Below are 14783 nucleotides of genomic sequence, written 5' to 3'. Positions count from 1 at the left end.
AATGGCGTAGGGAGAACTGGGATCTACTCTCGAAGGCCTCCGCAGGTTGACGTTGGCGTTTCGATATGTTCCTTCGTCTATTAGATCCCTTCTGCTGTTCGCGAGGAGCGTGTGATTCTGCATGTCCCAAAATTTATCAACAACAAAGAACACGACTGTTGTAATCCCTGGAAGGGCTCTTTTGTTCCGCCCGATCACTACTGCACCCTGCGCGTTCTCTCCAAGGACCCTTCCGGAATTGAGAGCAACGCAAAAAAATATGTCATGTTTATTCGGGGCCAAGAAAGAACAACGACAAAGAAAAACATTCGAGAAACGTGTTATTTTGTTTGCACGCTAATTAGGATTTTCGGATCATTATCGGTGATGGCCTGAGAAAATGGGACAAATGCCTCTCGCATTACACGCCCCCAGGTCGTTTCTTCTCATCGCTGGCCACGGTGAATTCCTCGTAGAAGTTCGCTCCCAGCCGCGGTTTTCCGTCGATGTGTAGATACGGTCCGGCGTAATCTGGAAATCGAGTTGCAGAAATAATTTCTATGATTATTGTGCGTACCGCTGTAATCGAATAATCGGAATTTTTTTATTGACGTAGGACTACGTCTAACAGGAATAGATGAGGGGTAAAATGAAAAGCTAAACACTGGACATGTAGGAAAAAACGAATGATTTCTAAGGTTAACTCGAGCATTTCTTCGTAGAACTTAAAAATGTTTGCATCAATTGATAGGATATTTTTCTGCGCATCCATCATAATGAATAAACTTTTATTTCTCTTGAGATTGGCAATTGAATAATTGTGAAATATCAAGCATTATCTAATCGTCCAATCGTTATGCTCCTAAAATTGTACCAACCAAAAGGAGCAACCAGAGTAACAGCGGAATACGGTTTCCCGAACACTTTTAAAGCTAAGGAACCTGGACATTATAAATACATGCAAGCTGTGGGTGCTTTTGTACTCGCTCACATTTGCGCAGATCGGAATGTGTTTTCCTAACTTTGAACGAACTTCTAAACCAAAGAGTCTGACGAAATCGGCATTGCAAATTCTTAGAGGCAAATGAATTGCAAAGTTTAAAGTCTATTAAAAACAAAAAGAAGAAGAAGATCGCAAATCCACTTCACACATCTCGTTCGATGCTTGTAGAGTGGATACCGTTTGCTGGCGAGCGTCAAGTGGGAGTGAGTTGTCTTTCTCAAGACATGGAGAGGAGTTAGGGTTAAGATTTCCTACAAGGGCCCTTTTCAGGACTAGAGACGAATGAACTGAAGAAGGTTAAAGTCTCTCCAATAAAAAAACTGAAACGGAAACAGACTGCTGAGTGAGTCCAAACTGAGTGTCTAAAGTTCATCAAATCAATCAAATTCGCGGGATTCGAGAAGTACGTACACTTGAGAGATGAAGTTATCTTCAGAGGAAAATACAATGATCTCCGATAATTCTTCCATTGGGCGGTCTTCGTAGCCACATTGGTTGCGCGTTCGCTTACTAAGCGATCGATCGTGAGTTCAAAACTCAGGGTCCTCAGTTGACCATCTTTCTGTTGTTATAGAATAACTACATCCAGGCAACAATCTTCAGCGATGGAGATGATCGATTCACGGTCAAAGTCCTGGCCTTTGTTCATCCATACAAGCGCTACTCGAAACTGCTCTGATCTGCAAGAAACATCGGGCTGTTCTGCTAAATTGTGTCGTAATTTACAATTTATAGAAAACATAAAACATGTAACCTGTGCTCGATTGAATTCGGCTCTGTTACAGCTCAAATACTAATGAGCCTAAATGAAAAAAAATGGGATTAAAAAAAATTCTTTTGTTCCCATACGCCATACGTAGAAAGGCTAACAGACGGCCAGGCTTATTCATTGAGTTTACTTGTAACGAAAAACGTTATCTATCACAATGCGTGAATTGACATAACATGGGATTTGTTCAAGCTCTTTACTTACAAAGTAATCATGGTAAATTCAATTGAATTCGAAAATTGTTTATTAACCCTTCCGGGATGGTTGGTAGACACACAGTGAGGGGCAAAATAAAGTGTCCAAATATTTTTTTTTCCATTTGTGTCATTTTTCTGGTTAACATTCAACGAAAACACATCGTAATCATTTTTAAAATATTATTTATTATATTCTTTTCAAGTTTTGTTAATGTTACGCTGGTAAAAAAAAAGTTTTTCTGATAGAAAAAAACAGGGGCAAAATAAAGTGTTCAACTCGAAAATCGATATAATTTCGATAAGTTACCATCGTGAGGCCCCTCGAATTTGTTTATTTTGTGTATTTTGACGTTTCATAAACAACTGGCTTGGCTCTGGATCATTCAAACAGGTGTCTACATTCGAAAAAGTTGTAAAATATGGAGAACGCAAAAATGTCCGGTTCCATTCCGTTGTCCATCCGGACACTGGTTGTTCGTGATGTCAATAACGGCCAAACGCACCGGGAAGTGGGCAAGCATTATGAAATCAGCAAGACAGCGGTATCAAAAATCATGAAGAAGATGAAAACGTTCGGATTGGTTATGGATCGCCCGGGAAGAGGACGGTAGCCCAAGACAGATGCCAGAACGGACAAGAAAATCATTCGTGAGCTGGAGAAAAAACCAAAAATTACGATCCGGCAGATACGGGAAGAGCACCAACTTTCAGTAACGCGTCGTACTGTCCGTCGCCGCATCCAAGCGAAGGAGTACCATAGCAAGATCGCAGTGAGAAGGCCTTCCATCAGCCAGGTGAATAAGGCTAAACGGCTCAAGTTCGTCAAGGAGCACGCCGATAAACCGCTCGAATACTGGAAAACAGTGTTGTGGACCGACGAATCCAAAATCGAGCTGTTCAACTGGAAGAAGCGGGATCGTGTGTGACGCAAGTCGGGTGAGGAGCTCCAAGACCGCCGTATCCGAAGAACAGTCAAGCACGGAGGAGGTAACGTGATGGTGTGGGGGTGCTTTTCTTGGGGTGGGGTGGGCAGTTTGGTAAAAATTGACGGAATCATGACAGCTGAGTCATATTGCAATATCCTGCGGGAAAGCCTCGAGGTCAGTGTTGAAAATAATCATCTTCGTTAAGTTCGAATGCTTTGATTTTCGGACTAGATTGCATTGAAAACCTATGTATTCCGAACGAATTTTTTTTATTTCTGTATTATAGTGACTTTCAACACATTTGGCTGGTTCGTCACTTTTACCTTCCATTTCGGGAGAATGTCGGGAGTGAGAATTGAACTCGTGACCCTTAGCGTGAGAGGTATGGCTGTTACCGCTACGCCAGATCGCCTCCAAATATTCCGAACGAAAATTAGAATGACAGATCTAGGCAACCAGTGAATATGAGCAGATGAATTTTCGTTTTTCGAAATGTTTTGAATTTTGTTTTTCCATCCAGTGATATATTCATCTAGATTATTGAAAACGTCAGGATTGAATTTCATTTTATCGGAATGAATATCAGCTGTTGATTACTTTTAAGTTGAGACAGCTATGTGCAGTTTGTTTTCAATTAGTTCGAGTTTTTAATTCATTAACAATCGCGACGTGGAATCGAAACATCCAAACTTGGTCTGCTTCTTGACAACCCTGTACTGAAAATTCACTTGCTGCTTTATCATCGACATATTTCGTAGGTAACAGCTTTTTTTTAATCAACTGTAATCTGAACAATTACAAATTATTTTTAGGCAACATAAAATAATGCGGAAAGCAAGAAAAGCTGCAGCTCTTCGCGTAGTAGTTTTACAGAACATTCGGTTTCTGACTAAGTTGTGCATCACGATTTCCAGCGCTATTGTGAGCACCCGGAACTCCATGAAAATGAGAAAAAACGATCAATTGCATTCGTTATGTGATGGAACGGGTCAAGATGTTCGCTTGTATCAACTATTGTCGGCCAACATACGAAATTATTGTATTACCAGTACATCATGGATAAAAATAACCCTAGGAAACTAAAATAAAGAAGAAGCTTTGCCCGGCTAGTGTCGAGTAAAACTCGAAGTACCTGAAAAAATTAATGTATTGTAAAAAAATGTATGGTATTTTATTTGACTGTATCTGGATCTAGATTTCTTAAGAATAACCAAGCCTATTGAATATACTTCGTTATTGATGAATTCACTTAAACTACTTTCCATAATTGAAATCTTAAAAAAATTAGACTATTTTTTTTAAAACGGTCAAAATAATTTTATCAATTTTTTACGAATAATTATAACTCAAAAACTATGATACCTAGAAGACTCTGTCAAGGGATGAAATATAGAAAATTATTTATTAGATTATTATTATTTATTATTTTATTATTTTAGATAATTTAATATAAATTATTAGAAAATTTTTCATAGAATAAATACCGAAATTTAAAAATTAAAACTTATTTTTCTCAAAAAAATATTTTTCTAAAATTCTCAAAAAAAAAAAAGTTGTTATCAGAAAAACTTTGTCCCTGTAAAAGTAAACCTTCCGAAGTATGGGTGGTTTGTTGAAAATTGTAAGCGCTAGTTTTTTTTTCAGAATGTTTTCAAGAATAATGAATTTTAATTTTCAAAATATAGTTTTTCAATGATTTTTGTTTTAAGTTTGATATTTTTTAATGAATACCTAGATAATTTACTACATTTCTTCAATCAGACCTATTAAATTTTAGTCAAAGAATGAAATGCAGGGAATTATTTATGTTTTCATTAAGAAATATCAAACAAATTTTGAAAAAAAAATCGTTGACAAAAATATTTTGAAAAATAAAGTTCATTTTCCTCGAAAACATGTTTTTTTTAATTCTGAAGAAATAGATATGAATACAATTTCCAACAAGTACACATACATCGAAAGACGGGCACTTTTACAGGGAAAAAGTTCCTCAAACAACAACAAAGCTAACGCCATATGAACCTTAATAAAAATATATATTTTGAAAAAAAAACAACTTTTTTGTGTTTTACTTCGAAAAAATACTATTAATGTTTGATTCGTAACATTTTTATGTGAAAATAATCACGATTCACATCTACCTGCTACCTATTTATTATTTTTTATTTTGTTTTCTATTTATAAACATGTCAAGAGCACGGCAAACGCGATAATTTACACACAAAAATATTACGAGTAAAACATTTATTTCCAGGAGTCTCCATACAAAAATACATTGTATTCCAGAAACTATAAAAGATAGAAAGTTGACATCTTCGACGAAAGTTCATATTTTATAAATTTTATAATTTAGTAAAGATCTAAAACTTTCCCGAATCGTTATCTTGATTTTAAACGAAATTGAGATTTGTTACAATTTTTTCAAAGAAAACATTGAAAAGTTGTTGTTAGAAAAACTTTTTCTCTATAGAAGTGCCCATCTTCTGAAGTATGGACGACTTGTTGGAAACTGTAAGGGCTATTCATATATATTTTTTAGAATTTAAAAAAATTAAAATTTTGAGAATGAATTTTAATTTATTTATTTTTAATTAATTTTTAATTTTAAAATATTTTTTTTCAGCGATTTTTTTTTATTTTTGGTAATTTTTTATGAAAGCTTATACTTTTCTACATTTCATCCTTTGACCAAAATTTTGTACGTGTTACAGTTTTTGAGTTATAATTTTTGTAAAAAATCAAGAATAATTTTTATCGGTTTTTGACAGAGTGCCACCAAAAAGCTCAGTCGGTGTGTGGGACGGTGTCATTATCAGTCAGCCACTGTTGAGTAGCCAATAGATCAAATTCTTGTTTAAAGCCTTTAACTGCCGCTATCATGTTAGCCCCGTTGTCCACGGTGACAGAGAATACTTGATCGATAGTGACGCCATAGGACTGCAGCACCTCCAATATTTTTAATTTTAGTAGAGCAGCTGTTTGTCGTTCTTTGATCTCTATCATGCCTAAACGAAGGAAATTGATGAAAAAATAACAAAAATATATGCCATTTTATATTCATGCCTACCTAGTGTGTGAATAACAACTGTGACGTTCAGAACGTATTGTACATTTATGCCTAGTACATGTCGACCGAACCGGGAAGCTGAGTCTACTTTAAAAGAGATCAGTCTATATTTCAGTTCATCTGTCAGAGCAACTCGAACTCGATAAGCAACGGAATGAATGATTGTTTTAAATTTGCTTCTGTTCACTTTGAAACCGACTGCATCTGCAATGGAGTCAATGAGCTGCTTCAGTCCTTCCCAATCAACGCAGGCAACAGGAAGATTATGGTACGCAATCAATTTGATCATCGAGTATAGAAGCAATTGTTGATTGCCTTATAAAATATATGCCTTATAAAATTCCCAACGTCACAAGTCACTTGGCGATAGCTGCAACGACTCATTATATCCATTCTGCATGCGGTGCTGTTACCGTCTCGCCAAATAAAATCGAGCGCTATTTCTTGCAGAGTTCGTTTCATCGAACTCTGACGTTTTTGCCCCTTAAATGGCTCAACCTGACTCATTTTTAAATTATATTTGGAATTTCACTCAAACTCACAGCCAAAACGAAAATCGTTTCAATTGTGATGAAAATCAATTTGTTGCTCTTTGACATTCGAAATGTAAATAATAGTGAAGTTTTGAACCCCACTCAATGCCGTATTCATTCATTACGGATAACATGTTCATGTATCAGGGGTATGAACAAGATGAACACTTTTGCTATTGTCATGGATGAAATAAAATCTTATTCGTTACTCGTGAATATTTGATGATATTCTAAGACACTGCTCGAGGTATCCCTTATCAAGACGGGCCTCGCAGAGCGCTTCGTTTTCCAGCAGGATAACGATCCGAAGCATACGGCCAAGCTGACGAAGTCATGCTCGGATTTATAAGACTGGTGTGATAAATAAAAATACTTATTTTGATGCCCTGGAGCGCGCGTGGGAAGAACTCGACCTACAACACTTGCACAACCTTGTTGAAAGTATGCCGAAGCGCTTGCAGGAGCTGTTGAAGGCTAAAGGAGGCCATACCCATTATTAAATCGTTCTTGTTTGCCTTCAGTTTGATTTATTTGAAGCTGTACTGATCTGGATACTTTATTTTGCCCCTGTTTTTTTTCTATCAGAAAACTTTCTTTTTTACCAGCGCAACATTAACAAAACTTGAAAAGAACATAATAAATAATATTTTAAAAATGATTACGATGTGTTTTCGTTGAATTTTAACCAGAAAAATTAAACAAATGGAAAAAAAAAAATTTGGACACTTTATTTTGCCCCTCACTGTATATCCGAGTCAAGCTTAACCGTAGACACTTATTATTATTTGCGTTGCACGTGCTTTGTACCGCACTATTTAACTCGAGAATAGAACAACGGACTCGAATAATTATTATCAGGTTTGATACGTTTTGGTCCGCTTCAGGATAAGTGTAATGTTCGATTCACATAGAACGTTACGGAAAGGAACGTCCATGCTCCGTCAACATCTTCGCCAATTCACACATGCAGTCAATGCTCGCACCAGCACCGTCACGTCAAATGTCAAATGAAGGTGATGTCGCCACCTACAACAATTTTAAATTGCAATGCCCTCTTTCGAATCAGCATGCCTAGAATCAGTTTTAAATACAGTTATACCTCGATATAAGGCAACTTTATTTTTTTTTCTCGTTACGTTATATCGAGTTACATTATATCGAAGCAGATATTTTTTTTTTTTATTGATGCAAAACTGTTCACGATCACTCAAAATTGTGCAAAAACTAATTTTCTATCACTTAGCAGTATTTATAAACCTTTCTCATGCCCATTTGAGATAATGTTCGAAGACAAACAAGATCAGATTTAAGTAGAGGAAAAGGTCTGACAAAATTCAAGTGAAATTCGGATATTCGGCTTTTTATTTGCGACACGAAACTGGATGACACTACATTTGTCCGTGAAGCGAATAAAGGATTACATTTTAGAAGAAATAAACGCATTTTTACATAAAAATGATGAACTCTGGATAAATTTCCCGTTTCCGTAGATATCCTTCAATAGAGATTCAAGTTTTCTGCAAGTAATCTTCAACAGGGTTTTTTCTGATAGGGATTCAACTACTCAGGAGCAGATCAGAATTACTTAATTGCAACCTTTTTAGACCCGAGGATCAAGTCAGACTATTTAGGAGTTCTTGAAACGTAAACAGTCTTGTTGGCAATGCTTTTGGAGTACATAAAATATTTTGCGACGAATCTTCTGAGAGTAATAGCTCATAGTCACCTTCAAGACCCGTAAATGAAACAAAAGACGAAACTGAATCAAACCTTATACACGAAGCTCACGACACACATTTTAGAACTGTTTCAATGAAGTGGCAAATGAAAATAAGATTCGCGTTCAGGAAAAAAATCCCGTTGCTAACGAAATCGACGAAATGTGAATCACATTTGCGAACGATTCTAAATTTGATAGTCATTAAAATCTAAGCAGTCAATCGAGGGCAAGTATTGCTAGAGTTTATTTTTCAGCACCTTGCAGTAGTATTACAACGAAAACTATTCTCTGAAGTAAGTCCGGTTTACGAAGCAAAGCGTAATCGGTTGTTATCATCAACTTCCGATTTTTTTTTATTTATTCATCATAATAATGACTGGGTAATTTTGAGTACTGTTCATAAATAAACGTTATGAGTAAATATTAATTTAATTTTAAAAAAACTGGCATTTCAGTAATCAAACCTTATGCTAGCTAGTTAGTTATAACTCATAACTAACTAGCTAGCATAAGGTTTGATTTGTTATGATTTATGTTGTTATTTTTATCTTCGCCTTTTTTTGTCGGCCTATTTCTGCCACTTCAGTGCCAATTACCGACATCAGGGAGGCGACATCTCTTGTTCCTACCTATCAGACTCAGCAACTCATGGGCCGGCCCAACTTCTTCTACTTCCCTTTTTTCGCTTCAGAAAATCCCAACGACGCCAGCTGGGAACCCAGGTCGATCGAATTGTTAGGCTGTTACGCTAACCACACAACCGCTGGCGTCGTCCGTTGTTTATGTTGTGTTAATGAGAAATAGTGGATTTTTTCCAATATGTTATATCCAGCCGAATAGCAAATATTGGCCGGATAAGCCGGATATCCGTTTCAACTCTAGTATCAACGTTTATTTTAAAGTTTCTATGTTTGCCTTACTTTATCTATAAATGGAAATTCCTCTTGAAACATGTTCAAAGTTATGCTAAAAGTTAAAAAAAATGCCATAATAATACAAAGTGGAAAGACCGCCCAAGAATATCATAAGGGAAATTGTCGTGGACTGTGATACAAAACAATCCGTACATTGCTTTTCCGCAAGCTCGTTTTTATCCAAAAATGAAATTGAGATCCACAATGAAAACTACCAATGCTATCACATTTTACGGTACTTATTTGTTTGAAAACTTACTAGAAACATTTATCCAAAAACTATTTTGATGTTGTTTATTTTTGAATCTTAAAATGTTACGTTATATCGAGGAAAAAGTTACATTATATCGAGGTTGCTTTATGTCGAGGTATGACTGTATTTCAAAAATTTAAATTCATTTTTCTCGATTTTTTTATTTTGTTTTAAATTCTGAACGAAAATTATATGAATAATCCATACAATTACCAACTAATATCCCATACATCGGAAGACATATTACATATAAAATGTTTTTTTAACAAGCAAGCGGTCATTTTTGTCTATTTACCCTCAGTCAACAGTATGAAGGAAACATCATAAAAAAGGTTGGCTTCATCTTCTAGTAGGTTTTTTTTCATCATTATTTAGTAACTCTACCTATGCAGCATCATAATAAAGTACTATGAGCTATCTTTCAGAGTTCTTTGTTATGCTTCGATATAACGTACAAGCGAAATCGTACGTTATATCGAAGTTTCCCTGTACTTAGTTGAGATTTCTATGCCGGATAACACGCCTTAAATGTATCCTGGAGAGGCAAACTCTAGCATACGCGTGACCACAGTGCAAGTGGGGAAGAAATTTCTTTGACGAAAAATTTGACGAAAAATCACGGGAGCACAGCCTACTGATCAAATATATACGACACAAAACACGACAAGCAAATATTCGGTTATTGGATGCATAAAATATTCGAAAGAAGAAAGGAGAAAGAAGAAAGCAAAAATGAAATATCGGTTGATTCGTACATAGGCCTCGAGTTGAATTCTTGATCAAATTCCGTTTCTTTCACAGACCCGATCATCATCGAAAAATCGTACGAAATAGGTTACAATTCAAAGTAACAAATCGTTCCATGCGACTAAATATTAAGAGACCCCATAGTCTATAACTCCTAAGTTGCATGCAACAATTTTCGTGAAAAGTTGCTATGGAAAGACAATGGAGAACGGCTTAAAAGAACGGAGCCTAAAGTAAAATCATTTTGAATTTCCCTTGTTGTATTCAGTTTGAAAGAAAGTTCCATCGTTCAATACAGCCACTCTCCATGATGCAACACTGCTAACATTGTCACATAAAAGAGCTTGCATAAATCTGTGCTCGATTAAAGGAATGACTCGATGGTGAAGGTAGTTTGTGTCTCAATAATCCAGTAAGCAAAACACTCCGATTGACGGAAAATTTCCATCCTGAACGCCACATAACACATACCTTTCATTGCCTCCCATTTTACACCGAGGGCCGAGCTGTACGGAACCCCAGTTGCGGCGAAGCTTGTCCACAGGTCCACCATCAATTTAGCCATCTTGGTGTCTTCCTCGTTCAGCTCCGGCTCTCCAGGAGAGGGGAATAAATACAACAAGTCATCCTCATGATGAACTCCACCATCGAACGGATAGTGGGATGTGTTCGCTCCGAATCCGAACCGTGTTTGTTGACCGCGGTATTCGAACGAATATAGGAAGGTTCCATTCGGATTGACAACACTGTTTGCTTGAGCTTCTCGAAGCAGCGGTGCCTTGATCAGAGCTGCTCCGGCGAGCTGAAATCATACGAATAGATTAACGAGGAAGGGCCCAGTTATTTCGACAGATCGAATTACATCAGTTAATCCATCGACCATTTCTTCGAACTTCCCACTCGATAATTGTTCCGTACTGAATAGAGATCTAACCTGATACCCGACTAACATTCCAGTCGGGTCATCAACGCCCAGAATCTTGTTCACTGTTTCTAACATTTTATACTTGGTATAGTATGGGTCATCTAGACGGTTCATAGCTTTTAGCGCATCGTAAATAACCGTCAGTAGGAACGTTCCCTCGTGTTTCACCACTCCGGCCATCATTGAAATATTTCGACGAATTTTACCATCTTTAATCAGCTCCCATGGTGTTTGCGGAAGGTACCCATGAAAGTCCCCCACCACAAGTCGACTGCCCCCGACGTCCGTCACGCTTCTAGTTGCAGTTGTGTGCATATCATGGGAATGGTAACTCCGCAACAGTGTCCATACATCCAGGCTACGAAAGCAGCGCTCGGCTTCCAGGAGAGGCATCACATTCTGGAGAGCAAAAAATATCAAATGTTGATCGTTCACCAAAGAGGAAAAAAATAGGTTCAATACCGTATGATTTTTCCCCGCCTTCGGATCACAACCCGCAATAGCAGCTATCTCTCTCACATGTTCAACCGGGTCCTTATCCCAAACCCACGGCGCACTGGAAGCGCCCGACTGTAGTATCACCCTGTGGAACAAACCTTCCGCGATGCGCGGACTGTACATCAACGCTGAAATCGCCGCCGCGCCCGCAGACTCCCCAAACACCGTAACGTTCGTAGGGTCCCCTCCAAAGTGCACGATATTATCCTGGACCCACTCCAGAGCCAGCCCGATGTCCATTAAGCCCATGTTTCCCGGTATGCCTTCGGTTTTGAGCGACGCAAATCCCAACGGACCAAGTCTGTACTGAACCACCACCAGAACGATATCTTTTTCCAGCAAGAACTCGGGTGTATGATTAGCATCCGAGCCATCGTAGAAACCTCCACCGTGGATGAAGAACATGACCGGATTTTTAGACGTGAGCTAAAAATATTTTATCATAATTTCACGACGAAGGACTTCTTAAAACTCACATTGCCCGTGTGCACAGATAGCGTCAAACAATCTTCCACATCTGGGGCGAATTGTCGTGTTGAAAACTGCGTGATCAATCTCAACTGGGGACAGGGTAAACCGTACCTGCTCACACTCCGGATTCCTTCCCAGCCAGGTGCTTTCCGTGGAGGCTAAAGTTGTTATTGTTCGCCTTGCTTAGGCTATTAATTGTAATATTGATGCAGTTTACCTTGAACCGATGCTCACCGGAGGTTGTTTCGGCGTATTTAACACTCAGAAATTGAAAAATTTTGCGACCACTAAAAGCGCTAGTTGTGGTCGTACCCTGTAGGATGCCCAAATTGGGCAAACTAACCATCGGAACATCATCGATGTCCGGATTGAATCCGCAAATTTGCGATGTTATCGCAAGGGTTAGAAAAATATAGATAATCATAACAGCAAGCGAATATAAATCACAGCAAGTGCGTGTGGACGAATGCTCAAAGTGGAACTAAATTTACTTTCATAAACTGAAAGACCCCGGGACTGTCAGACTGCGAGTTATTATCGAAGAACCAGTTTATATTTTCATTAAAAAAAACAAAACAAGATTTAGCTCTTTCCTCTCACACGAGGCGCATGCAACATGATTATGTTAGAGTGACGATTACCGAACCTCTCCTGAGAAGTAATAGTCTGCTGTCGTCGCATCCAAACACTAAAGGGTGTGTCACATCAAATTGCATCACGGAAAAAACGCTGTAGAAATTTAATTTTTAGGAATGATATCTTCAGCTTTCGCTTATAGTCAGATAACAGTGTATAGATCACGTTGGCCATGCTTCACTGTCAATTTTTCGTAAATTTGGAAAAATGTCGTCGAACGAAAAAGAGCGTCGTGAATTAATCCTGTGCACTCATTTCGAGAATCCGGAATTGTCACATCGGGACATCGGTAAGATGCTGGGAATCGTCCAATCCACGGTCAGCAGAGTACTAAAACGATACTTCGAGAACCTAACCATCGACCGGAAGGTGAAGAACGACAAAAATGGATGCTCCGTCAGTGAAAAAGATCACAAGCGCGTAGTTAAGCAGTTTAGACGTGATCCGAGAAGTTCGGTCCGGGATGTCGCCAATAAGCTGAATTTGTCAAGTTCATTCGTCCAGCGGACCAAGCAGCGGGAGGGCCTGCGTACATACAAGGTTCAGAAGGCTCCTAACCGCGACGAAAGGTAAAACATGGTGAGGAAGACGCGAGCCCGGAAGCTGTACACCGAAATGCTGACGAAGGCGCATTGCCTAATGGACGACGAAACCTACGTCAAAGCGGACTTTCGTCAGCTGCCGGGCCTGTTGTTCTTCTCCGCAGAGGACAAATTCAGCGTTCTGGAGGAGATTCGCAAGCAGAAACTATCCAAGTTTGCCAAAAAGTACATGGTGTGGCAAGCGATCTGCTCTTGCGGAAAGCGGGGCGCCCCCTTCGTGATGACCGGCACGGTAAACGGGCAGGTTTACCTTAAGGAGTGCCTACAGAAGCGCTTACTACCACTATTGAAGCAGCACGAGGGCCCGAAGGCTCGAAGGGCTCGAAGTATGAATAAAAAGAAAATGCCAAAAGTTGTTTAATAGTTTTTATTTTACTGTCTAAAATTTTCAAAAGGATCGGTCTTCTTCTTCTTCAATGGCACTAACGTTCCTAGAGGAACTTCGCCGTCTCAACGTAGTATTACTTGCGTCATTTTTATAAATACTTAGTTAAGATTTCTATGCCAAATAACACGCCTTGAATGCATTCTGAGTGGCAAGCTCTAGAATACGCGTGATCACAGTGCAAGTCGGAGGAAATTTCTTTGACGAAAAATTCCCCCGACCAGAACGGGAATCGAACCCGAACACCCGGCATGTTAGTTATGACGCTAACCACTCGGCCACGGGTGCACATCGGTCTACTGGGCGAATTTCTACAGCGTTTTTTCCGTGATGCAGTTTGATGCGACACACCCTTTAATATAAATCAGTTTTTTTTTTTCAAGGTTTACTGCCAGAAAAAACAAACGAATATCAAAATTGATAAAATTTATTCATTTGTAAAACTTTCGCTCTAACATCAAAATTCGTCGTTCGATTCGTTCAGAAGATGATTTGAAAGAATATAACTAAAGAGTTGAAGAGATCAATCCACTGTTGTCTCGTTTCTCTACAGAGACTAAATTGGTGCAAACGCCACTATTTTCCGATGCAATATTCCATCTGGTCCGTTCTTGCCCTCGCTCGTTCAATTTAAACGTTTGAGAATTGAAAAATGGTGGAGAGAGAATTGGAGAAGAACTGTCGCTATACGAGCAGAATAAACCAAAGTGATTTATCAACACGACAACGCTCGGTCACATGTTGAAAAGCTGATGGAAATCTACTCTGAATCGCTAAGTTGGGAAGTTCTACACTTTTTATGAATTTTGACACCTCCCTGTTCACCAGATATGATCTGGTCCAAATATCACTTGTTTCAATCGATGACATGAAATCTGGCTTCCAATCTCCATTTAATCCAGATATGGTTTAATGAATACTTTATTTAACGATTTTACGTTTTTCTAAGCGAATTTTAATATCCAGTGGTTTGAAAAGTCGGTCAAGAAAATACAATTTGGGCAACACATAGTGCGGGAATGACAACGATCCCAAGTCTCCCTTCATTGCGTGGTTATGTCATCCTCTCCATTTTCGATTGAGGATGGCGCACTCCAGCCTCTCTGAATGCCTTTCTTATCCCTCTCACAAGATCCTTGAAGCTAGTTTCACTCGGAA

General features: G+C 38.5%; 1 protein-coding gene across 1 annotated transcript; it reads right to left on the bottom strand.

Annotated features, from left to right (window-relative positions):
* Window positions 1-266: 266 nt before the first annotated feature.
* LOC129768482 (glutactin-like) lies at window positions 267-12548 on the bottom strand. Its single transcript, XM_055770167.1, has 6 exons — window positions 12220-12548; window positions 12008-12160; window positions 11496-11957; window positions 10971-11432; window positions 10580-10910; window positions 267-510 (listed from the first exon to the last, which is right to left on the bottom strand). The coding sequence occupies exons 1-6, from the start codon at window positions 12424-12426 to the stop codon at window positions 401-403; spliced, it is 1725 nt and encodes a 574-aa protein (XP_055626142.1). The 5' UTR covers window positions 12427-12548; the 3' UTR covers window positions 267-400.
* Window positions 12549-14783: the final 2235 nt, after the last annotated feature.

This window comes from Toxorhynchites rutilus, chromosome 2, assembly GCF_029784135.1.
Source record: "Toxorhynchites rutilus septentrionalis strain SRP chromosome 2, ASM2978413v1, whole genome shotgun sequence".
In the NCBI taxonomy this organism is placed as follows: domain Eukaryota; kingdom Metazoa; phylum Arthropoda; class Insecta; order Diptera; family Culicidae; genus Toxorhynchites; species Toxorhynchites rutilus.
The sequence above is the reverse complement of the archived record's forward strand: the minus strand, read 5'-3'. Positions and strand labels throughout refer to the sequence as shown.

What these genes read in the sequence shown, in the direction of transcription:
- LOC129768482 (XM_055770167.1), bottom strand. Translation starts at nt 12,426, where the DNA reads ATGATTATCTATATTTTTCTAACCCTTGCGATAACATCGCAAATTTGC. An exon ending in TATCTGTGCACACGGGCAAT is followed by an intron (nt 11,958 to 12,007) that starts GTGAGTTTTAAG and finishes AAATATTTTTAG; the next exon opens with CTCACGTCTAAAAATCCGGT. An exon ending in AGGCGGGGAAAAATCATACG is followed by an intron (nt 11,433 to 11,495) that starts GTATTGAACCTA and finishes TTTGCTCTCCAG; the next exon opens with AATGTGATGCCTCTCCTGGA.